The following is a 24,418-nucleotide window of genomic DNA, read 5'->3' on the forward strand; positions in this document are numbered from 1 at the left end:
ATTGGCTATTTACATAAACTGCTGTGGAATACTACAAATTTTGGTATCAATCCGATACCAAGTAAATACAGGGACAGTCCTACCAATAGCAGTACCGATACAGATACTTTTAATCTATAAATGCACCTTATCAATGTGCCAGCATTGTGTCATGATTTATGGGATCACTAATGTGCAAATTCTGAACACATATTAAGGGTAGGTGATTTTTACTATCCACAATAATTATTGATTAATACAAAAACCACACCTTTCACTCTTTCTGCTTTACCTGGAATATAAATGTGCCTTATTTTAATATAATTTTTTTTAAAAAAAAAGCAGAAGAGTAAAACCGTTTATTTAAAACTCTTTAGTGGGCTACATGCTGAACTTCAAAGATAGAAACAAAATATCGATCCTGTCACGTTAGACACCAAGACCAGCTTTGGTATAGATGCTTGGATCGATTCACCCACCTTTACAAGCAGCTGCTGGACAGGTGTACTTAATAAGGTAACTTGTTACATATTTCTATAATTAAGAAGACTAAATTATAGAAATATAATTATTATATTTCTATAATTTATAAATACTAAAATCTAATAAAACCTAAGCTATAAAATAAAAAGATTAAAGAATAAAAACTAAAACGAAGCAAAAAGAAAAAAGAAAAACCCTCTCGAAACTAACTTAACAAACTATGTTGAAATTAAAACTGTAAAAGTTAGTAGAAGATACTGAACTCCTGTGGCATCCTGCTTGTTTTTTTTGGTGTGTTGTCCCTTTAAGTTGTGGGCACGCTGTCCCTTTAAGACGTCCACCCGGTAGTCAGACACATGCGTCTGAATATGAGCTGAACTTCAGTTATCCGCACCAAACAATAGCTGCGATTCTGTTTCGACCATTTACAGCTTTGGACATTTATTGGCGTTAGCGCGATGTTGCGCAATGCTGCAGGTGTTTAACCCGACTGTTACTGCGCAGGCGTGAGAATAAGGTGCAATAAATGCGAATCAATTCAAAGGTTGGCGTGCAGAAGCATGACTGTCAGTATCGCCGTGTCACAGCTGGGGCTGCTGACTGAGTATTGTTAAAGTCAAAAAGCAGGAAGCGACTGAATATTACAGGAAAACATGTCGAAACCGGACAGTACCAAGCGACAGCCCGTCACCGGGACTGGGCGCTTCATCAGCGGCGTAGTAGAAGGTGAGCAGACCCGGAATCAGGGGCCCAAACACCGCGGCTCCGCTAGATTACAGGTTCTTGAATGCTTCCAGCTACCCGCTTTAAAATGCATCTGATTAATCAATCATGCATTGGTCACTTTTGGTAAGATGACGCGTTTTGAAGTGTAAGTCGACCTTTGCTTGTTACAGGCTTTTATGGGCGGCCGTGGACTATGGAGCAAAGAACAGGGCTGTTTAAGAGGTATGTGGCACCAAGCGAAGAACTGGAAATGATGAACACATTCCTGAAAGTAATAACAGCAGCTGCTGCTTTTGACATATGTAATATAGCTGTATTCACATTCATGTATTTATTTATTTATTTTTAAAATATCCAAAACTACAGTTGCGCTGAATCATTTGCATGAATGAAATGACATGCAAGTGATTTGCATTGCTTTTACCACAGTTTCTCTTACACTGGCAATTTCGGTTGTTATTTTCTGTTATTACTAGAAGCTTTTATTGTGATCAGGATGCGCACCAACATTTAAAAATGTTGCACTGAGAATTTCTAACCTCTGGCATAATGTTTTGGTTTTGCAGGGAACAGAAGTGGGGTTTGAACACATACCTGTACGCCCCCAAGGATGATTACAAACACAGGATGTACTGGAGAGACTTGTACGCTGCTGAGGAGGCGGGTGAGTCTCACCGTATCACATTCATAATTCAAAACCACAAAAATCTTTCTGGTCTTGGAAGCAGATGAAATTCAGTTGCACCTGTCTTTAATTTTAAAAGTAACACTGACTAATGCCCTGATCTATTAGCAGAGCAGTTGTGCCTCCATGCATAGTCCGCTACCTTAACAAATGCCCATTTAAATAAAAAAATCTGTACTATATTTCCTCCTCAGTATGTTAAACAACTTACTAATTTGCAACGTCCAGTTAACTGCAGTGAAACTGAAACCATGTGTTTCAATTTACATGTGCATATCTGAGTCCTCATTCAATAGTCGTTCAAAACTCTGGTTATAAATTGAGCCCCAAACAATAAAAGTAAATTAAAACACATAAAATGATAAACGTTTGGTCATTTTGCAGTTGTCAGCTCTTCTGAACTCATCCTTTTACGACTCATCGTTATCTCCTCAGACGTGTTTAAAGTGTCTTTGGGTCGACTGTCTAGATGTTATCAAAAGAATTACAGTCTGAAGTGCAATGAAGACGATTTGATGTTTAACCTTTTTCAAACTATCATGTCTTTGATGACCCCTCATCAAGTCAGTGGACTTCAGACCCACCTGTATATGCTCGTAAAGATTCCCCGCAGACACAAAAGCAGCTAAATCTAAGGTTAAACCATGTCACTTCAACTCTTTGTTTTAAATTTGTTCATTGATGGGAAGTAAAGGGATCATTAACAGAATTTGGTAACTGCATCATCAAATAGCATTTGTTCTTTCTCCCTTTTTCTTTTCATAGAACAACTAATGAGCCTGATATCAGCAGCGAAACAGCACAATGTCGAGTTCGTCTATGCAATCTCACCCGGTCTGGACATTACTTTCTCCAACCCTAAAGAAGTAGCTGCCCTGAAGAGGAAACTAGATCAGGTAGGACTTTGGAAGCAGAGGTGATGGGTGCAGCCGAAAAAAATATAATATAATTTATAATTGGTTGTATCTCACTTTGTGGCTCTCCGAGGGTTTGGACAGCGCATCGCTTAGCAGTAAAATGGATGCATTTAAAGTGGGGTAGTAAAATTATACAGAGGCTCGTGTAATTCTAGGTAGAATAGCCTTTTTTATGTCATTGGCTGTAAGCAAAGCGATGCTAACTTTCACTTGACCCTGTTCACTGACGGAAATTACATTTGTTCCTTAGGTCAAGGAGTTTGGCTGCAGGTCTTTCTCTTTACTCTTTGACGACATCGAGACTGAGATGTGTCCAGCTGACAAGCAGGCTTTCAGCTCCTTCGCCCACGCTCAGGTGGCCATCACTAACGAGGTGTACATGCACTTAGGAGAGCCCGAAGTCTTCCTCTTCTGTCCTACAGGTCAGACAGCAAAACAGTCCAGTCCAGTTAAACAGGGAGCGTTGTGGTAGAAAATAATACACATTATTCTAACAGTTTCTTAATGATTCACTGTTTATCTTCAGATTACTGTGCTGCCTTCTGTACGCCCAGTGTAACCCAGTCCTCGTACCTGAACACGGTGGGAGAGAAGCTCCTGCCTGGCATTGACGTACTGTGGACTGGTAAGATTACACTCAGCCGGAGCCTGAACCTGTTTCCATGATCTTGAATTTCCCCAAGGTTAATTATTCATTTGTTTTTACTTTTTTAAAAATTTATTTAGGTCCAAAAGTAGTATCGCACAAAATCTCAGTTGAATCCATAGACGAGGTATCCTCAGTCCTGAAGAGGGCACCAGTCATCTGGGACAACATTCATGCCAATGATTATGATCCCCAAAGGCTTTTCCTTGGACCCTATAAGGTTAATTTTTCTCTTCTTTATTTTAACAGTGTTAGATTGCGTGTATGTACCAGTATGACTCCGGTGTCTATATATTATTGTTTTTTTTTTCAAAAAGGATAGACACACTGATCTGATCCCAAAACTGAAAGGAGTGCTCACAAATCCCAACTGTGAGTTTTACCCAAACTTCGTGGCCATTCACACTCTGGCGACATGGTGTAAAGCACCTGCCGAAGGAGCACCGAGGGATGTGGAGATGGGTGAGTTTCTGTTAGTCATGATTTAACAAATGCATTTTTTTTGTCTTTTGTAGAAGGTAAAACATTACAGGACTACCCTCAAGTGCATTCGGCGACTGTGTAGGAAGTAATTTGCAAACATAATATAGTGAACCCAACCTGAGTGCTCAAAGCCAACAATCTGGCCTTTCTCCTTTGACCTCTGGCATCAACAAGGTTTTTTCTTTTCCTTTTTTCCACAAAGAGTACTTCAGCCTGCCTGACACCAACAACCACGCCATGACAGTCAGATGTCATATTTAAAAAGAAAAACATGCACTTTTTGGAATATTTTGAATAGTATTTTTTGCTTCATAAGGCCCACCCTTCCTGAATCACTGTTGTCTGTGGAATCAACATCAACATCTATTTATGGTGCCGATTTTTTTCCAGTTTTGACAGGAAATGCTGTCAGCGTTGTCGTTATGTTTGCTGGAATCCACTCCATGCTGTCTGTGAGGTCACGGAGCTTAAACCTTGTCTCACTTTCTCTGACCTTCACCTCCAGGTGATGAAGAGCAGGATCCTTGCTACAGCCCACAGAAAGCCCTGAATCTGGCCCTCACTGACTGGCTGGAGGAGTTCATGAGCACAGATCAACCAGGAGGTAGAGTCTTATTAAATATGGTTTAATGATATTAAAAGACATGAACGGGTGGTTGTCACTTTAATACACGGTATGTCTGTGCTTCCAGGCCCTTGTCATCCTCGCCTGAAGAAAGAGTCATCAGAAGAGGAGCCCATGCAGACAGACATGGGTGAGAGCCCCTATGTTCCTGGTGCCGGGGAGAACCCATTGTACACAGCTGAGCCTCTGACCCTGGATGACCTGAAGCTGCTGTCAGACCTCTTCTACCTGCCCTACGAACACGGTACCACAGCCAGGGCCATGCTGCTGGAGCTGGACTGGCTCAAAAACCAAAGTCAGGCAGCAGCTGCAGAGACAGACAAGGTAGTATTTATATTTATATACAAACGCAGATCATTTTTCTGCATGTTGTCCTCCTACAGCTGTTTTCTGTTTTTTCAGACAGCAGAGTGGTGCTCAAGAGCCCAGCAGTTCGATAACATGTGTGAGGCAGTGGTGCAGATGTTCAACCGCCTGTCAAATGCCCCGAACCGCAGCATCCTGTACGATCTGTACAACTACATCTGTGACATCAAGAGTGGGGTCGGTCTGGCTCGAGCCTACGTGAAAACACTAGGTGAGAAAACGAATATATTCCACTCATATTGCGAACCAACACTGAAAGACGTCGCAGACCCCTTAGTAGCAAAATATCCATATCACAATACCGACAAAATAACACTTGATAAACAACAATAAACTCAAATTTACATCTATATAAACAAATATTTCTTGAATTCTTTGAAGAATTCTGAAACTAAGAAATGCTGGAGTATCTCTTGCAGTTTGTGTGATTTTCGCTCCCACTGTTACCTGTAATAAGAGATGAGCTTGTAAGCATTTTTTTTCCCCAAACAAAAACTGCAGCAGCCATGAAAATCAGCAGGGAACTGCATTTAGATTATCAGCTCGATGATTAATCCTTCCATCTTTTTAAAAGAAGTGATTATGCTTTGGTTAAATGAGGCATGAAAGTGTGAACCGAAGCTGCTTACTGTAGCTTTTAATATTTTGTTGTGTGTTGCCTTCCACAGGAGGCCACAGCCAACCCTCAGCCCAGTTATTGAACGATGATCCTGAACCTTGGGGCTTCAGAGGAGGCCTGTCTGGAGAATTCCAGGTAAACAAAGCAGTGCAGTGAGTTGTTATATAAAATCACAGTAGTGATAATAGTCAGTAAGTAAGTAAAGTAAGTAAAACTTTATTTATATAGCACCTTTCAAGATAAAAATCACAAAGTGCTTCACAGAAGCTAAAACCTAAAAATAAAAATCAACCAAAAGCAAGTTCAAAAAGATGAGTCTTTAGCTGTTTTTTAAAAGCGACCACTGAGTCCACAGATCTCAGGCTCGAAGGGAGAGAGTTCCACAGTCTGGGGGCCACAGTTCCAAAAGCTCTGTCGCCCTTTGTTTTCAGCCTTGTGTGTTGAACAGCAAGCAAGCCCTGGTCACAAGACCTCAGGGACCTGCTGGGAATGTATACATGTAAAAGTTCACTTATATATATTGGTGCTTGTCCATGAAGAGCCCTGAAAGTCAAGGTCAAAACCTTAAACTGGATTCTGAATTTAACGGGGAGCCAGTGCAGCTGAATCAGCAGGGGTGTGACATGGGAAAATTTGGAGGACTTGGTCAGAAGCTTTGCAGCAGCGTTCTGAACGACTTGCAGACGCTCCAAAGAGGCTTTACATAAACAAGTAAACAAAGAGTTACAATAGTCCAGACGGGATGAAACAAATGCATGAATAACAATTTCTAGTTCGGAGCGCGATACAATGGGACTCAGCTTAGCAATGTTTCTCAAGTGATAAAAACAGGAGCGAACCAAAGATTTTACATGGGCATCCAAAGTTAGAGCTGAGTCAATACTAACACCAAGGTTCCTAATAGACGGTTTTGCAAATGTAGCAAGTGGACCCAGATTTTCCATAACACTAGGTATAACATTTTTAGGAGCACAAACAAGAACTTCAGTCTTCTCCTCATTCAGTTGAAGAAAGTTTCCAGCCATCCAACATCTAATGGAGTCTATGCACTTATGCAAAATCTGTAGCTTGGAAACCTCATGGGGCTTAAAGGAGATATATAACTGAATATCATCTGCATAGCAGTGATACGAAATGTCCTCAAAAGTGCTCAATAATTGTTGAAGAGGAAGTAAATACAATAAGAATAATAAAGGCAGTAACAAGGCAAGGCCTCCAGCTGATATTTTGTGCTCCATATTTTATTTTTGCACTCCACTAGAGTAGCTTTGCATTATTCACAGATCAAAATAATGCATCTTTATCTTATACTGAGCCTTGGTGCAGCTCCTTGGTTCTTCTACTGTCTCAAACAAGCTGCTTTATATCCTCTTCCTTCAAGCCAGCTTTCATTTGATTGGCTGCCCTTCATAAAGGTGGGCGGGGACTCCAGTGCTGTGTGCCTTGACATCATCAAGGTCCAAGAGTTAAAAAAAAAAGAAAAACTGTCTGTGAAACCAAAAGCAATCTGATGTCTGAGCTTCTGGCTACAGTGATTATATTTTATTGTTTTCATGTTTAACGTTACCATCCATCTGTAGTGCATACTATATAAGCACCAACTTGTGATGCTAGATCCACCTGATTTTTTAACTTTGGGTTTCTGGTGTCTGTTTTCTTCCGCACCAACAGAGAATGCTGCCAGGACATGGAAACCGAGACCTGTTCAGACATCCTCCCATGACAGCAGTTTACTGCATACGACCCTACTGCCCTGAAGACAAGGTGAAGATGCTGATCATCAGTGGTTTAGTTTTCTCTCGATTAAAATTTAGGAGTGTTGTTATGGAGTATTTCTTTTTCTTTCTAGCCAGAGGTAGAAAGGATTTTCAGGGAGATGCAGAAAGCAGGAGAAGGCCACTCTGCTCTGATGGCTCAGTCTCCACTTATCAGCGACAGGTAAGAGTCAGCTACTCTGTTAGTGATGTGACCTCACTAACCACTTTCCTCGTGTTGATTTTTGGAAACTGTGGTCCTCGTTATTAAAAGTCCACGTGATTCACAAGTTGCACAAGCAGGAAGCATGCATCACTCCTCGAGTTCTCAGGAAAAACCGCCCCTCACTTTGAACGTCTATTTTCAAAACACCAAGATAGTAACAAGTGATGTCACGATGGCTACAGCAATCTTTTATATACAGCGGGTGTATTGTTAAAACGCACTTTAAATTACTTGGGATGATAAACCTTTTTTCTTCTGTGAATGTGATCTTCCTCTTCATCTTATTTTTTTTCCCTGGGGCATTGCAGCCTGTCAGCAGGTGAAATCTGTCCTTCCCCTCTCTGTGGTCTTATCCTGGAGGATGACCTCGGGCTGTGTGGTTATGCACTGGCCCTCACTGATGCCAAACCAGCTGCAGCCAAGATCCAGGTGATTCAAAGCAAAATGTGAAATCTTTTGTAGAATGCAGTATAACCATAAATGCTGTCACTTGACTGTATTCTATTTCCAAACTCCAGAGGGCAGTAAGTGGTTCAGTGTTTGAAGAGTTCCCCTCAGTGATTGCTCTGGAAATGCTCCCTCGGGTCACTGATCCTTCTCCAGCCAAGCGCATGATTGGTCAGCTGTTGTCCTCCATCAGGAGCAGTGGTAGGTCGAGATTTCACACTGTGAACTTGATCGTTCTGGATGAAGCTCATCTAACTGCACATGTTGAGGTTTATGAGGCAGAAAATTAACCACATGGGGGAGCAATATCATTCTATATCTATAGATGTTTATAATATAAGCTGCTTTGCTGTTACGGGCCCTGTTATGGTCTTTTCCAACTCCACGTGTTTGTTCTTGGGTTCCAGTAGAGTGGCTTTGCATGAATCACAGTTCATAATAATCTTATGCTGTGTTTCAGTTCATCCTGTATGAAATAAGGCATTTAGCTCCTCTTGTCTTTAAAGCTACCCTCAATTTAAGGCAGCTTTCTTCTGATTGGCTGCCCCACTCAGAAAGAAAGTTTAAGCAGGAGATGGGTGGGGCTTTGATGACCATACTAGGGATGCATGCAATCACCAACATCATAAAGAGAAACTGTAGGAAACTGAGTGTTTTGAGCAGGTTGAAGCCCACGCTGTTAGCTCACAGGGGTTACTTTTACACATGCTGACCTTATGATTTGAAATGCTTTCCAAGATTGTGTGTATCCACCATTCTAACAGTGTATGTATGAAAGAAAGTCAGGAAAAGCATAATGGTCTCCTTTTAACACCCCCATATATACCTAATTATAAAGTTAGTGTCAGGATATTTGCATCTGTGGAATACTTCACATAAAGCCTTTACTGCTCCTTTTATTACAAAACTCCAACGTTACCATTGTTGTTTTCCTTTTAGGGTCCAGAGGAGCCTTTTGTGAGTTGAGGCAGAGCAATCGGAGGATGCTCGACTTTTATTCCAAACTGGGCTCCTTCAAACTCGTACAGACTGACAGGCTACCGCAAGACATCCTTGTAATGGCAACGAGCCTGTGAAAAAGACTGCTCATGAGTACTTTCCTCAGGTTTGAAGTGAGGAGATAAACATCTGCTATGTGACCAATCGCTAACTTTGGAGCATGTTAAACTGATTCAAAATGTTTTCACGTTAGGCGGTTAATCGGTGTGATCCTGCACCCATTGCCAAGTCTTTGAAAGGCCTGATTAAATCTGAATACTAACTAATGTATAGTGAAAAGTGTAATGCGTTACTATCGATTTTGTAGACATGAAACTGTAAAATGTATAGGTATTTTTTAGATGAATTTGTTGCTTTAATCAAGTTAAATAAATGCAACGAAATACCACAGCAAATGCAACATTAAGATTTTGGTTTCTTGTTTAAATCACGATTCACACGCGAACATTTAAAGGAGAAGAAATTTTAATATCTTTTCAGGGGATACAGGGAATATATTAATGATTAATTATGGTTACATTAAACAGCTGGTGATTCACATGTTCTCTGGCTTGAGAAGCTTATAATTACTCAACACATGTGAGGCAACATTTAAGCTGAGGGGTGTAATAGGAAGCAAGTTTGGTTTAGCCAGGCCTTCTTTGCATAAGCTGGTTTGACAAAACCTTCAGTGACAATTAACAGGTGTGTGTGTGTGTGTGAGTGAGTGTCTGTGTGAGAGAGAGAGAGAGAGCTCAGACAAGCTTACACACAGAACATGTGGACAGTACCCCTCTGATCTGAAAACCTTTTATTTTCAATGGTTTGTGCAGCAGTGAGCAAAGCACATATGGAGTGCAAGATCTCTTGCTGGCACCACGGTCAAAGTTAAAAACAAATGATGTAGAGCCTGACCACCAACCAGCCAAAAGAAACCAAGAATCCATTGGTTGTGTTCTGATTGGCTAACAGAAAATCAAAGAAGAGGTTATAGTGTGTGTGTATGTGTGTACAGAACTGTACACCTGTTTGTAACTAGACCACATGATTAAAGGCCTTATACATTTCAATCCAAACAATCAATAAGTCTACAGGTTTACTAAAGCTAAAGCGGTAACAATGATACGAAGTAAAGAAATCAGAGTGACATCCTGCTGGAAGATCTGAAAACTGTGTGAAAGCAGCTTTAGGCCTTTTGCCTCAGGCTCTGTGCTCACTCACATGAAAGGGGGGAATTTGATGTCCTTTGACTCTATTCTGCACAACATAAACCGATGGAGTGCCAATCAGCAGAAATGGGTCATGAAGTGATATGAAGAACATAAAAAAATTTATATATCCATACAGTGCAAACTTCATGCTGGGGTTTATTTCTAATATGACAGCTGCGTATTACAGCTTTTAAACTGGATCCATTTAAACATTCAAACTGTATTTGAGTCTGAGAATTCCTCATAATGAAGACGATATGGGTCACTCAGTCTTTGGTCCGAATTAAAGTGAATAATTGATTTTCTTAAGTGAATATTTTTTAATAATTACAGACTAATCAATTCTCTGATTGGTCTTCTATCAGGATGTCATACTGACAGTGTAAACTAGACTTAGTAACAAAGTAAGACCAAAGAAAATCACCTATTTATGCATTTTCTGCATCACTAAGTTGACACAGTTTGTGCCACAGTAACTTTACTGCACTGTTGTTCAGTAGTACCTGAACAGGTTCTATATAAAAATGTATCCCCTCAGACGGGAACGTGTCACTCTTAGAGCATGTCATGAGAGAACGAGTGAGTAAAGCATGCTGGTCTGTAAAACCCAGATTACATTCAGCATAATGATCTCAAACGAAAGTAAAAGAGAAGTCACCTTTGTGACACTGAAAACTTTGACTCCAAACTCAACATATCTCACTACCTGCTTAATTTGGCTGCATAGTACACCCCTCTAGACTTATGTAGCATAACTTATCATTTACAGAACAGCCGATATAAAACACGTGAACATGTTTGGGCCTGTTCCGTTTCTATTATGACAAAACCTCAGTGTATCCAAAAGGATAAATAAAATCCAAAGCAACAAGTGACCTTAAATATTTCAAGTAATGTAAGAACATTAACTTTTATTTTTTTTTAAATGCTCCTTCGTCTCATTTCCCTGAGTGTCTGACCAGCAGAGTTCGGCTGCAGGAAAGGAGATCTACATCTTATCTGGTGTTTAACAGACTCAGTAGTGTCAAACCAGGAAGTTTAGACAGAAATGTAGCAGTGCTTAAATTAAGTAGTAATGCCTTTAAAACATTTGTTTTTTGGCTGCATCAGTCAGCCAGTCTGGTTGGCGACACACAGCTACGCTTCAGGGTTTCCCTTTTAACTTTTCTTGTGTCTCTCAATAATCGTAGTTATATAATCTCTGAATCTGGTCACATCATATTGCACAGGAACGCTGCAGATTCAGCACTGCCTCTTTCAAATAAACTCGAGCCCTTCATATTTTACATCTCCTATCTTTGTCTCAGGCAGCAGCACCTGGCCGTCTAGTGTAAACGCTATGATGTAGGTGGCAATCTTGCCTGCATCCTCCTCTGATTTTAGGGCTAGGATGATTTGATCATCTGTGTCTGGGACAAATTTAAAAGAGGAGAAGCCACGTGTGAGGTTGAGCGGTCCGACGCGCCGCACGCTGACGGAGCGGAAGTCTGCAGGGCAGGACAACAGGAGGTTGGTGGCACGCCGCTCATCTGCCGTCTCTTCATAACGCTCGTGACTGGCACGGCGAGGGAGGAAGAACCACCGCTGGAGACGCTCACTCCAACCTGCTGATTCGTGGATAAGGTAGCCTAGAGAACGAAGAAAGGTAACGGAAATGAATGCAAGGAGTTGTGGTTAATTTTCACATTTCACAATGTTTTGTCCTTTCCCAAATATTTTGGTTTCAATTATTTTTTAAGCTCTTTGTTTTGTGCCTGAATTTGGCTTTTATACATTATCAAGCTTCCCATTAAGCCCAGTTATACCAGAATTCAAACCCAATTTATGCTTAAAGTCTTTAGTCCCTATAAACCAATGTATAGCAGTAGCTGTGGGCAAGAGACAGGATTATTGGCACGACAAGGATTCAGGTTTTGGTTTCTATTTTAAATCACATGTGAGAGCAGGCCATGTGGAACACATAAGGGGAATAAAATGAAATCCTCTCACAATTGTCTGAAGGCAAGGCAAGGCAAGGCAAGTTTATTTGTATAGCACAATTCAACAACAAGGTGATTCAAAGTGCTTTACAGAGACATTAGAAACAAAAACAAATAAAAAGCATGATTTAAAATTGATTAAAACAAGCAAACAAACTAACTAATTAACAAACAAACAAACAAACAAACAAAACAGTATATAAAATCAAAACAGATAAAATTAGAACAGTAGATAAAATCAGTAATTAAAATGTGAGTTTTGAAATTTAAGCCTAAGTGTGGATTTGGTGCTTTATTCAAATGCAGCTGAGAACAGGTGAGTCTTCAACCTGGATTTAAATAAACTGAGTGTTTCAGCTGATCGGAGGCTTTCTGGGAGTTTGTTCCAGATATAAGGAGCATAAAAGCTGAATGCGGCTTCTCCGTGTCTGGTTCTGACTCTGGGAACTGATAAAAGACCGGATCCAGATGACCTGAGGGATCTGGAAGGTTCATACTGGGTCAGGAGGTCACTGATGTATTTTGGTCCTAAACCATTCAGAGCTTTATAGACCAGCATCAGAACTTTAAAGTCTATCCTCTGACGGACAGGCAGCCAGTGTAAAGACCTCAGAGCTGGACTGATGTGGTCCACTTTTTTGGTCTTAGTGAGGACTCGAGCAGCAGAGTTCTGAATGAGCTGTAGTTGTCTGACTGATTTTTTAGGTAGACCTGTAAAGATGCTGTTACAGTAATCAAGCCTACTAAAGATGAATGCATGGACTAGTTTTTCCAGGTCCTGTTGAGACATCAGATCTTTTATCCTTGATATATTCTTGAGGTGATAGTAAGCTGATTTTGTTATTGTCTTGATGTGTTTTTCTAAGTTTAGGTCTGCATCCATCACTACACCCAAATTTCTCGCCTGGTTTGTGGTTTTTAGGTGTATAGACTGAAGTTCTCTGGTGACCTGTAATTGTTTTTCTTTGGCGCCAAAGACTATTACCTCAGTTTTGTTTTTGTTTAGCTGGAGAAAATTGTGGCACAACCAGTCATTAATTTCCTCAATGCATTTACCAAGAGCCTGTACAGGGCCTCGGTCTCCTGGTGACATTGTGATATATATTTGTGTGTCATCTGCATAGCTATGGTAGTTTATTTTGTTGTTCTTTATAATCTGTGCCAGTGGGAGCATGTAAATGTTAAACAGAAGGGGTCCCAGGATGGAACCTTGGGGAACTCCACATGTGATACTTGTCTGCTCAGATGTGAAGTTACCTATTGATACAAAGTATTTCCTGTTTTCTAAGTATGTTTTGAACCAGTTTAGTACAGTTCCTGAAAGACCCGTCCAGTTCTCCAGTCGTTTGAGTAATATGTTGTGGTCAACTGTATCAAATGCTGCACTGAGATCCAGTAAAACTAAGACTGACATTTTTCCACTGTCTGTATTCAGACATATGTCATTAAACACTTTGGTCAGAGCGGTTTCAGTGCTGTGGTTCTGTCTAAAACCTGACTGGAAGGCATCATAGCAGTTATTCTGTTTTAAGAAGTAATTGAGCTGTTGAGAAACTGCTTTTTCAATGATCTTACTTAAAAATGGAAGATTTGAGATCGGCCTGTAGTTGTTCATTTGTGTCTTGTCAAGATTGTCCTTTTTTAGTATAGGTTTTATTACAGCAGTTTTTAGTGATTCTGGAAACACACCTGATAATAAAGAAAAATTGACGATCTGTAACAGGTCTGTCTCTAAAGTCTTTGAGACCTTTTTGAAAAAACTTGTTGGCAGGACATCTAAACAGCAAGAGGAGGAGTTCAGTTGACCTAAGATGTCCTCCAGGTCTTTGCTGTTAATCGGGTGAAACTGTTTCATGGTGTTTAAACAGTTTTTCGGTGGACACAGTACATATTCTGGATCTGCTGTTGATGTACCAATTGCTTGTCTAATCTTTTGGATTTTTTCTGTGAAGAATTTGGCAAAGTCATTGCAGGCCATGGTCGAATGAAGTTCAGCTGCCACTGACACAGGAGGGTTTGTTAGCCTGTCGACTGTAGAAAATAAGACCCGAGCATTATGACTGTTTTTGGTGATGATGTCAGAGAAGTAGGACCTCCTTGCACTCCTCAGTTGTAAATTATAATTGTGAAGTTTCTCTTTATAGATGTCATAATGAACCTGGAGGTTTGTTTTTCTCCATCTGCGCTCAGCTTTCCTACACTCTCTTTTTTCATTTTTCACTAGTGTGGAGTTTCTCCATGGAGACTTCTTCCTTCCAGAGATAACCTTCACCTTAATGGGAGCAATTGTATCCATTACATTTAACATTTTAGCATTGAAGCTATTGACGAGCTCATTGATTGAACCTCTGGACAGGTCAGGTGTTAATGGGAAGACCTGGTTAAATATCTCACTACTGTATTCAGTTATACACCGTTTTGTGATCACTGCTGTTGATATATTTGTGTGGGCTGAGATTTTACTTTCAAAGAAAACACAGTAATGATCAGACAGGCCCACATCAGACACAGTAACCTTTGAAATGCTCAGGCCCTTGGAGATCAGTAGGTCAAGAGTGTGTCCTCTATTATGTGTGGGCTCTGTTACATGCTGAGTCAGCCCAAAGTTGCCCAGAGTGTTACTCAGGTCTTTAGTCCCTTTGTCCTGAGGGTTGTCCACATGGATGTTAAAGTCCCCAACAATAATTACACAGTTGAAATCAACACAGATCACAGACAGCAGTTCACTGAGATCATTAAAAAAGTCTGTGCAGTATTTGGGAGGCCTGTAAACATTAAGAAACACAACTTTGGATGGGGCCTTCAGCTCTAAAGCCACATATTCAAAAGACTGAAAACTTCCAGGAGACAGCTGCTTACATTGAAATGATTCATTAAATAAGACAGCAACCCCTCCTCCTCTCCTGCTCACCCTGGCCTCACTGATAAAACTGTAGTTAGGAGGGGTCGTCTCGATGAGAACAGCTCCACTGTTACTTTGGTCCAACCAAGTTTCAGTTAAAAACATAAAATCAAGGCTGTGCTCAGTGATTAAATCATTAATTAAAAATGTTTTCCCAGCTAAAGATCTAACATTTAATAAAGCCAACTTAAGTGTTTTAGAGGCATTACTTGTCCCCTCGTGTTTGGGAGCAGTCTGTGGCACACAAGGTATGTTTACTATATTTAAAGATCTTTTAGGGTGCAGCTCTCTGTGTTTTGACCAGGCCACATGTCTCCTTCTGTCACCTAAAAGTACGGAAATTTTAAAACCTTCTAGTAAACAGGGTCCCAGCTTCTCCTGGGAAAAGTCACCACTGCCATAATCCTCGCAGCCCGGACCCTCCACACATCACACATCAGACTGCGGAGACAGGGCATGAAGGTGGTAAGGAGGAACTAAGGGGGGCGAGGCTGGGCAATGTGACTTCGATTGCTCTGTTGAGGGCGGGGCTCGATGGCGAACCTTTGGCTGCTCTGGTGGGGGGTTTATGGGGGACAAAAAGGGATTGGGCCGGGGGGTAGATCTGAGCCCAGCATTGACCCGCTCCATCATCTCCTCAGTGAATTTCAGGTGTGGGGAGGAGGGAGAAAGGGAGGGGGGGGGAGGGTGATGGCCTGTCATGGGTTTGGGGGACTGGGGAAGATCGTGGTCCCTGGTCCTGGTCGTTGGTGTTGTTGAGAGAGTTGGAGGCAAATAGGGACCCCTCTTCTTGCCTCAGATGTCTCTCCTTTCTGAGGCTCTTCCCGGGTGGGGGCAGATGGAGCTCCTCCTCAAGGTTTCTGCTGGGCTTTGTCTGTTCTTGCAGTACTGTTTGTTCCTTTTTATGAGATAACTCCTCGTTTATCTCAGCCTTGGCACCAAGCACAGATGGATGACGTATGGAATAAAACAAGTTGGAGGTGAACAGTTTCACCCCCGACTTGTTAAAATTAAATCCATTTGCTTTAAACAGATGCCTGCGTTCCCAAAAAATATTAAAGTTGTTGATAAAATGCACTGAGTGGTCGGTACATGCTGATATGAGCCATTTATTCAGTGTGAACAACCTGCTGAATCTCTCGTCTCCTCTTCTGACAGGCGGTACAGGTCCACTGATGAATACAGCTGCATTCAGAGAGTTTACAGTATTTAATAATCCAGTAAAGTCCCGCTTCAGAACCTCCGACTGTTGTTTGGACACATCGTTTGACCCTGTATGCAGAACAATGTTTGTCACAGTTGGATATTCATCTGCAATTTGAAGAATTCTCTCCTTCAGGTTGTTGACCATATCCTTAGGAAAGCAGAGGACTTTAGTGTTCTTACCGCACATCCTTTGTACATCCTTTACGGCAGAGTCACCCACAATCAGAGTTTCAGGCCTAGCCTTTAGCTTTCCCTGTGGCCTTTTGCTTTTCAATAGATTTTCAGACCTTACTTCGCTACTTTTAGATGGATAGTTGTCCGATATAGATCCAGGGACCTTTGATAGTGGAGCAAATCTGTTCTGCAGTTTCACATTCAGTTGTTTTGGAGGTTTGTTGTTAACCTTCCTATTCACGGTTGTCCAGTCCTGTTTCCTCCCGTATACAGGGGTAGAAGAGCTTCTCTGTCTCGTAGGAAGTGAAGGCCAGTCGGTTTCAGAGATTTCAGCTCGCTGTGCTCTGCCTGTGATACGTCCTCCCCCTTCCAGGAGACATGATTTATGTCTTGGTATTGCACCAAGACAGTCCAAGGGGGGATTATCGCTTGAGGATTTATAATAGTGCACAAAGTCTACTTTCTTGGTCATGTTATCTGTGCTCCTTAGCTGTGTACTAGCTTGCTCATCGCCATTGTTTTGAATCAAAGGCAAGGTTGTTTCATTTCCACACAGTCCATTTACCTCCACGTTTACTTCTAAGCGATGAAATTTGGTCTCCAGTACTGCAATCTTCTGCAGGAGGCTGTGGTAGTCATCTGTGGAGAGGGAAGGCATCTTGTTGCTAGTTAGCCTAGCGGTTAGCACCTTTCCAGGCTATTGAGGCTGTTCGGTGCCCAGACGCTGTAATCAGGCTTCAGCTGTGTCTAGGCCACAGACACACGGAGCACTGAGGATAAGGTAACTGTAAGAATGTTGCTGTTTCTGTTAAGAACACTTTAGTCCTAATGATCTATAAGTGTCCAGAAGCTATCGCAGGTAAGCTCATACAGAAAAAAGGGAAAAATCAGCGTAAAAATCAATAAAAATCAATAAAAGAAGCAAAGCATTTAAAGAGCAAAGAGATGAAGCGTCCACACTCACAAAAAGTGTGGACGTCTGAAGACAACTTAGCTTTGTATAATAATTTTTTCGCCTCCAGTTAACAATGACATTCCCACAGAACAGGAAGTCTTAGCTCGCATATCTAGTTGACTACATCAGAAGACAAAGTGTTGGGAGGACAAAAGTGCAACTTTCTCTGATGTTTAGCCAGTTCGTGAGAGAGAAGTAGTTGACCTCTTACTTAACAAGTGCTGACTGTTACCTGTGTGTTACTGTTCTGTTAAATAACCCATAAACCAAATGTTTTTGGCTGCACAGAAGGTAAAAAGAGTAAAAAGTTGGATTAAGCTGAGTTTTTTGGTAATGTACAACTTTGTGGACTGCTGTTGTCATCATAGCAACCATGTTGGCTCATGAGAGGATTACAAAACATTTCCTGTCTCCGTCTGCATTTCGCTACACTAACAGGGAAAACTGGGCCAGCTTGATTTTGGTCCGACTGTAGTTTCAGAAGAAAACTGCAAATACTAGTCCTAAAAAAAAGATATGAAATCTGTATTTAACAAAAACAAACAAAAAACCTCAAAGCAGTAAATCAGTGATTTTTGTTTTAATTAAATAGGCAAATATAACATAAGCATTTAGCAAAATTTATAGGTTATAAGTTGGTCTACAAGAAGTTTAATAATAAATAGAAATAAAGCCTGATTACTAATTCAGACTGTACTGAAAAACAAAACAAAACAAAAAAAACCAAAACACACCCAACAGTACCTGGTGGTTTGATCCCCGCTGCACTCCGTAGGGCGTTGTAGTGCGGCACCCAGTTTTGATGCTCCACCTCCCCACTGACGCCAACAACTTTTACCCACTCGGGATTGTTGTTGATGACGTCCCCAGAAGTCGTCGTCCATTCCTTCCCCAGGCCTCCAACAAACAGGTGCTCATCCTTTACTGCGAGCCACTCTGCCTTGAAACCTGCACAAGCAAACAAAAGACACACGAGTGAGACATTTTTGGTTGTTTATTTTCAAATAGCGCCAGTGTTTGACTAACCAAGTGGACTACCATGCAGTGGTTTAGTTTTATCATATTTAATTTATTGCCTAATAGTGGATTTACATGAGCAGTGGTACGCTGAATTATTGCTAAATAAATGGACCATTAACATCCAATGGAGAGTGCATCACAAGTCTCATTACAGCAGTCTCTCTATTGCATTATAAACTGGTTTGAATAGTCTCAACAGGGTGACTGTTCCCTGAAATGATCCCTGAAGTTTTGGAGTCCGTGTTGTGTTTTTAATTTACCAACTTAATTGGCCATCTTTACTCCACCTTAGCATATCCACAGCTGCTGTTATCTGTCTTTATTTCATCAAGAACCATATTGTGTTGTTTAAGACCAGCATATTGTTCAGATTGTTTTCCTCCTCTGGACACAAAGATCCCTATAAACCCAGTAATACATTATATTTGAAAACGCTGCATTCTGGCACGTTTCAGAAGTCTCCCTGCAGGGACACTTCCTGGTGTATTTTTTCAACACCAGGTTTATCTTTCAGAGAAGCCAGATCAAGTTTCACAGAGCAGGTGCAGAACATGGCAGAAAGATAAAACGAAAACAAAAAAAAAACAGAGAATAAACTATTTGCTTCTGAAATGCTCCCAGTGCCGCCCGAAGCTGTGTGAAGAGCACTGTGGAGTTTGTGAGTTGAGACTTCAGGAGTTTTGAAAAGGACTCACCTTTGGAGACTGAGCCATCACCATCAGGTAATATAACCCAAGGAACTGCCTGGTTGCCCTCAATCCTGTACACCACACCTGTACGGTCGTCCACAGTATACAGGTGACCATTGAATGCTACCAGCTCAGATAGCTCCATACCTGCAGAGGAGTTAACACATGTAATTTTAAGCACAAAAACAATATTTAGATGCAACTATAAATCTGAGTTCCTTCACTGAGTTCACGTACCTCGTCCTTTCTCAGCCAGATGACTTTCCAGGGTGACCGTCTCCGCATCCCATTTCACTTCCAGTCTGTCGCCGGAGGCTGAAACAGTCAGGTGACCTCTTTTCATGTAGCTGAACCATGTCTGATCCTTTGAGCTCTGTGACGCTTTGTCCAAGTCTGCAATCACTCCTATGCGGTAACGGGTGCCGTGCAGCGTCTTCTCAGGTGGACTCAAAGGATATGTGTGATTGTACGGTTTTTCCCTCCTCTGCTGGCGGCCGGGTTTTCGTGCAACTTGTCTATTGGTGTCCCTGAATAAGTCATCCTCACCCTCATCGAGCATTTGAAAGCTGTGAACTCTGTTCCGGTAGAAACCTTTGGTTGGACGCTCCCAGTCCTCTACAGTCCGGTGCAAATATAACATGAGCACTAAAGCGAACAGGGTCGCCACGGCAATCGCTCGCCATTTTGGGTGGAAGCGCGTGTCGGAGGTAGCAGTTTGAGTCATGGATGCTAAGGCCAGTGGGAGGCCTCGCACAGCCATGCCAAAGGAGGTCATTGAAGTATCCTTTTCATCCTTACTGTCTGTGGTCTGGGGGTGATTATGGTCTGGAAATGAACACAAAGAGGATTATCAGCAGAGGGGCATGATGGAGGATACATTCAAAAATGAAATATAAAAAGTCAAAATCTGACAAAGAACAAAGTGCTTGGAAACGAAATTGATTCCTACAGCAAACTGCTCACACCAAGCTTTACTGAATATTTGTGTAACTGCGTTTTGATGTTCAAAACAGAAACTGATGATGAGCTCTCCCTTTCCAACAATGGAAACAATAAACAAATGATATCTACACATATCACGTCAAACATTTCATGTGCATTATGAGGTACTGTAAAAAATGAAAGCTGATAATCAAATTTGCAACTTTGATCAATTTTCAACAAAAATAATTGAGGAAAATTTGAGTAGAAAAATGACTAAAACTTGAAATATATAGAAAGAATGAACAAAGGGCAGAGGACGACCAGAAGGAAAACTGGGCTCTTGTTCCTATTGTTCTGTATACACAGCAGGTCTTTGTTGTGCTGTTTGGGCAGAATACCGAGGAGGTAGCTGACCCATCCTACTTCCTCTGAATGGAGGGGGTGCCAGTTACCAGATCTTTGCTCCGTTTATTTCATCCGTTTATTTAAAAATGAAAGCACTGGTAAATATTATTGGTACATATGAGCTATGTGACAACGATGTTTAACCATGTGGAGCTGCCATCCCTGGTTAGACATTTAAGACTTTAAACAATCAGTTTAATAGTAACATAAAACAGAGGCAACATAAAACAACAGGGCAGATTTATCAGACTATATACAGGAAGCTTTTGTGCAATTTAACCCCCAAAATGTGAACCTTATGTTTCTTTTGTTACTCTCAACCAGAACAGGAACAGGACAGAACAGGAGGGTGCAGAATAAAGGGACTTACAGGCTAAAAGTTAACGTTTTGTATGCAAATACGATTCAGCAACATATATCACATCAGGAGATGTGCTAGGATCTGGGTGGCGGTACAGGATGTACTACACTAAGCAATTAAGCAATGTCCCTCTGTGGTTTCAGAGAAAAGCTCATCAGATTACAAGAAAAATGCAATGTCATCCAGTTACAAGCAAGGCTGGGATGCTCAGTTCCTGATAACACAATTTTTTAGTTACTCTGTGACACAAAATTATCCTGGTAAACATGTTTTTATGATGCGTAGAGGTGTGGTTGTATCAGTTTGTCATCTTCTGCTGGTAGTACATTAAGTGAATGAATGTATTAAAGCTTGACACCAAGAACAAAGTTAAACAGTATGCTCAATAAACGTTGAGTTCAACAGTAGTGACTGTTTTAACAAACCACGGTCTACTCAGTTAAAAATGGGTACTTGGATCTGCTGCGCATTTCACAAATAGTTAGTAAGTTGCCTGAAGCACAAGAAGTGTGTTTGTTTTGTAAAAGCAAAGGGTGCCAAGGTGACCCTCGATAAACCGGCACAGTAAAAAAAAGCTGCACCACTAAAACAGATTGAGCTCTTAATAAAGTATAGTAATAATGTGCCATTATCATAACTATAAAAAATATATTTAGCATACATCTTAAAAGATTACCTTATTTGCTATACAACCATTTGCAATCCGGCAGAACTTAATCCTAAACAGTGAACATTACTACAGCTATAAATTAAACACTGACAGCAGAAATAAATAAAACAAAATTATAGTCAAATTATATCAGCATCATTACAGCAGCATCAATAAAACTCTGTCTCTCTCTGTTAAAGAGCAACGACATTAAACAGGAAACAAGCCTATGCTTCGAAAGACTCGCATCTGAAAATTTGTGTAAAAAAGCAAACCAGAAAAGACTTGGCAACATCCTGTTTCGTGTTATTGAAATACTTCACATAATCTCCCACCACAGTTTTTCCAGAGAACTGCCTCTTGAACAGTTCTCTAGACAAGTTCAGACCTCCTGATTAACATGCTCTCCAAACCACATACACAAATACACACATGTCAAATTTGCAAGCACTTGGCTATGAAACAAACCCTTCATTGTTGCTACTGACTATACAGCCCGTAATTCACATCCCTGGAGAGCCAGACACAGCCTCACTGTACGCTGTATGAAGAGTTCAATTATTCACCCTTGCCTCGCCTCTTCACTCCTGAACACGCCACGACTGTCATGTTTGTTCTCCTTTGCACGCTTCCCATAATAAACTCCCTGTCCCCCTTCCGCCAGCCCTCGTTCAACATGAATATCTGATCTTGCAGAGTCTCCTCCTTTTCTCTCCTTGTCGGCTATCTCAAATTTCTCCCCCTTCCTGCAGAGCCAAGAAAGTTTCAATAATGAATTGAGGAGAACAAAGGAGCCCTGGTCAGCAATTACAGATGAGTAAGCTCAATGAACTTTTAGGTCTTCCTCAAGCACTTTGAATCAGGACCAAGCTTTGCTTTCCAACAATATATTGGTTACATTTTTAACAAAACTAATGAACAACAGGGAACCAAGAAAGACAAATAAAGGTAGGCACAAAGGTTGGCAAACTCCATTTCTACTTTGATCTTCTTTTTTTTTTTTTATTGTGTTCTGTAAAGGACGTTGTAACCATGTTTTATAAAGTGTCCGAATGACAAAGTTTATTATCTTGACTTTTACTGCTTTTCAACGTCCAATAAACCCTGGTCATTTCTCAGCTGTGTTAACAAAGCTATCACCAAAGAAGTACACCCTGTTTTCAAAGTCAAGATAAAACTTTTCTGAGCAAATGAAGGAAAATATCATTTTTTTCTCTAGTTACCAATCATCAACTTCTTCCTTATCTTATTCAAGGCTGAATAAACAAACTGGTCTTGGAACCATGAATGGTACGAAAGATGGGTGGAGTCAAAGTGTTATCACCCACTGGTTTGTGGTCATATTGTGAATTCCTGTTATACAATGTCTTCTGATTGACAAATCCTTAACCAGTGACAATATCCTGGGTAACCCTCCTTTCTGTTTCCTTTTGCAATCACATGAGTTGCTTCCTGGTGCTCATTAGAAACAATGCAGTTCCATTTACCACGGGATGGACCATAAAGTTACAACAGTCTGAGGACGTTAACACATCTCTGTTGTGAGATCACTAAACAAGAAAAATGAGCTGCACAATTATTAAGTTTGATATATCACAAACTGGGCAGATTAAAGGTTTGGCATCAATAATATATTGCATTGTATTTAATTGCGATTTCTACTTCTTAAACTCATAAATGCACTCTGTTACACCGAACTACGTGCTTAATAACCATTTAATATGACTGTATATATTTTAACTTTAAATTATTTGTATAAGATATAGATAATATAGCCTTTTTTATTCGTAATGACCTTTATCGCAATCTACTTATTAGAGCTATTCAATCTATTCTGTTTAGGTTGTGTTCATTATTTAACATCTATAACAAATCTGAGAGTTTCACAACTTTTGGGATAAATACAATATATCCCGTTTGTTTTATGGTCTTATATTACAGTTTTGTAAACCTCTGCGTTCACTTCTTTACTGTAAAGACTAGTTTAGCTGCTCTCCTTTCTGCTCATCATCTTAACAACTGGGACAGATCAGCACATCTCTTTAAGCTAGTAAATACGTGGGACACTGTTTAAACGTGTAAATAAGCACAAAATAAAAACGCTGAAGTCCCAGATGAAGTGAGGCATCTCTCACTAGTTGCCTGTTGAATAACCAACCCCCCCGTCGCTTGGTGCCGACCTGCGTCCACACGGCCACGAAAGCAGAGATAAGGCGACCTGTAAAAAACCAAACAAATCACCCCCTGGCAGTAAACTTTGCCCGACTTTCTCACACAAGCACAGCCGTAGACTGGAGTCTCAAACTGTGAAAACCTAAAGGATTTAACGTATTTAAAGTAGCCACATAAGAGTTGGCTAAACACTTTATGAGAGTTAGAAACGCACCGGCTCCCGTTAGCCACGCAGCTAGCGTCGGCTAGCATCTTAACGTTACTACCAACATTTATTCCTCGGATTTAAAATCAATGAACTTCTTCAAGGGTTCAATAGGTCGAGTTCTTCGCTGACACTCTGAGGACTCACCTGGTGTAGACAGTCTGTAAATCAGCCCGGCTGTCCATCTTTGATGGGACTGTTCGGTTGGAAGTTTCTCGATGATTAGCTCCTCCTGTTCCGAGACTCCGGAGCAGCTAAACTGGGCGTCTGCACATCCAAATTATGACTCAGTAATCACCATGACTACTAACTTACTAATGATATCCAGTTGACAGGGGGAATGTCATCATAACCACTGTAATCATTACGATCATCGTTTTAAAAGGCTTCAAGATCAAAACAAAGCGCTCCTGAACCAACCGAGTACACAACAATTACCCACACTATTACGTCAGTTAAAACACACATTTGTGTTTTAAAATATGTACTTTAACTTTTTATGTATGTATTTATGTTTTATTTATGGCATGATTGTGTTATTTAAAAGAGAGCGGGGGGGGGGGGTTACAGTACTGCAAGTAATATTAGCATCACACTACCTTATTACTTTAGTACTCAATATGTGGAATTAT

At 40.8% G+C, this 24,418-nt stretch overlaps 2 protein-coding genes and 1 pseudogene across 5 annotated transcripts; 1 reads left to right on the forward strand and 2 right to left on the reverse strand.

The window, feature by feature from the left end:
* Positions 1-793: 793 nt before the first annotated feature.
* Positions 794-15,573, forward strand: ogal (O-GlcNAcase like). The gene is made up of 17 exons (XM_085163955.1): positions 794-1,188; positions 1,359-1,410; positions 1,755-1,852; positions 2,639-2,769; positions 3,041-3,212; positions 3,317-3,415; positions 3,517-3,656; positions 3,754-3,898; positions 4,425-4,523; positions 4,612-4,868; positions 4,947-5,121; positions 5,579-5,664; positions 7,201-7,293; positions 7,379-7,467; positions 7,818-7,938; positions 8,028-8,157; positions 8,896-15,573. The coding sequence occupies exons 1-17, from the start codon at positions 1,116-1,118 to the stop codon at positions 9,030-9,032; spliced, it is 2,097 nt and encodes a 698-aa protein (XP_085020081.1). The 5' UTR covers positions 794-1,115; the 3' UTR covers positions 9,033-15,573.
* Positions 10,273-24,202, reverse strand: cant1b (calcium activated nucleotidase 1b). Of its 4 annotated transcripts, none has more exons than XM_085163967.1 (6): positions 23,934-24,199; positions 21,976-22,155; positions 19,308-19,895; positions 19,077-19,217; positions 18,106-18,309; positions 10,273-11,773 (listed from the first exon to the last, which is right to left on the reverse strand). In XM_085163967.1, the coding sequence occupies exons 2-6, from the start codon at positions 22,085-22,087 to the stop codon at positions 11,403-11,405; spliced, it is 1,416 nt and encodes a 471-aa protein (XP_085020093.1). In that variant the 5' UTR covers positions 22,088-22,155; positions 23,934-24,199; the 3' UTR covers positions 10,273-11,402. The 4 variants fall into 4 exon arrangements, with proteins under 4 accessions (XP_085020093.1, XP_085020095.1, XP_085020094.1 ...); XM_085163971.1 differs by lacking the exon at positions 10,273-11,773 and adding an exon at positions 17,457-17,864 and having other exon boundaries at positions 23,934-24,202; XM_085163969.1 differs by lacking the exon at positions 21,976-22,155 and having other exon boundaries at positions 23,934-24,193.
* Positions 13,258-17,357, reverse strand: LOC146516392 (uncharacterized; annotated as a pseudogene).
* Positions 24,203-24,418: the final 216 nt, after the last annotated feature.

The sequence above is a fragment of the Neolamprologus multifasciatus genome, chromosome 6, assembly GCF_963576455.1.
Source record: "Neolamprologus multifasciatus chromosome 6, fNeoMul1.2, whole genome shotgun sequence".
In the NCBI taxonomy this organism is placed as follows: Eukaryota; Metazoa; Chordata; class Actinopteri; order Cichliformes; family Cichlidae; genus Neolamprologus; species Neolamprologus multifasciatus.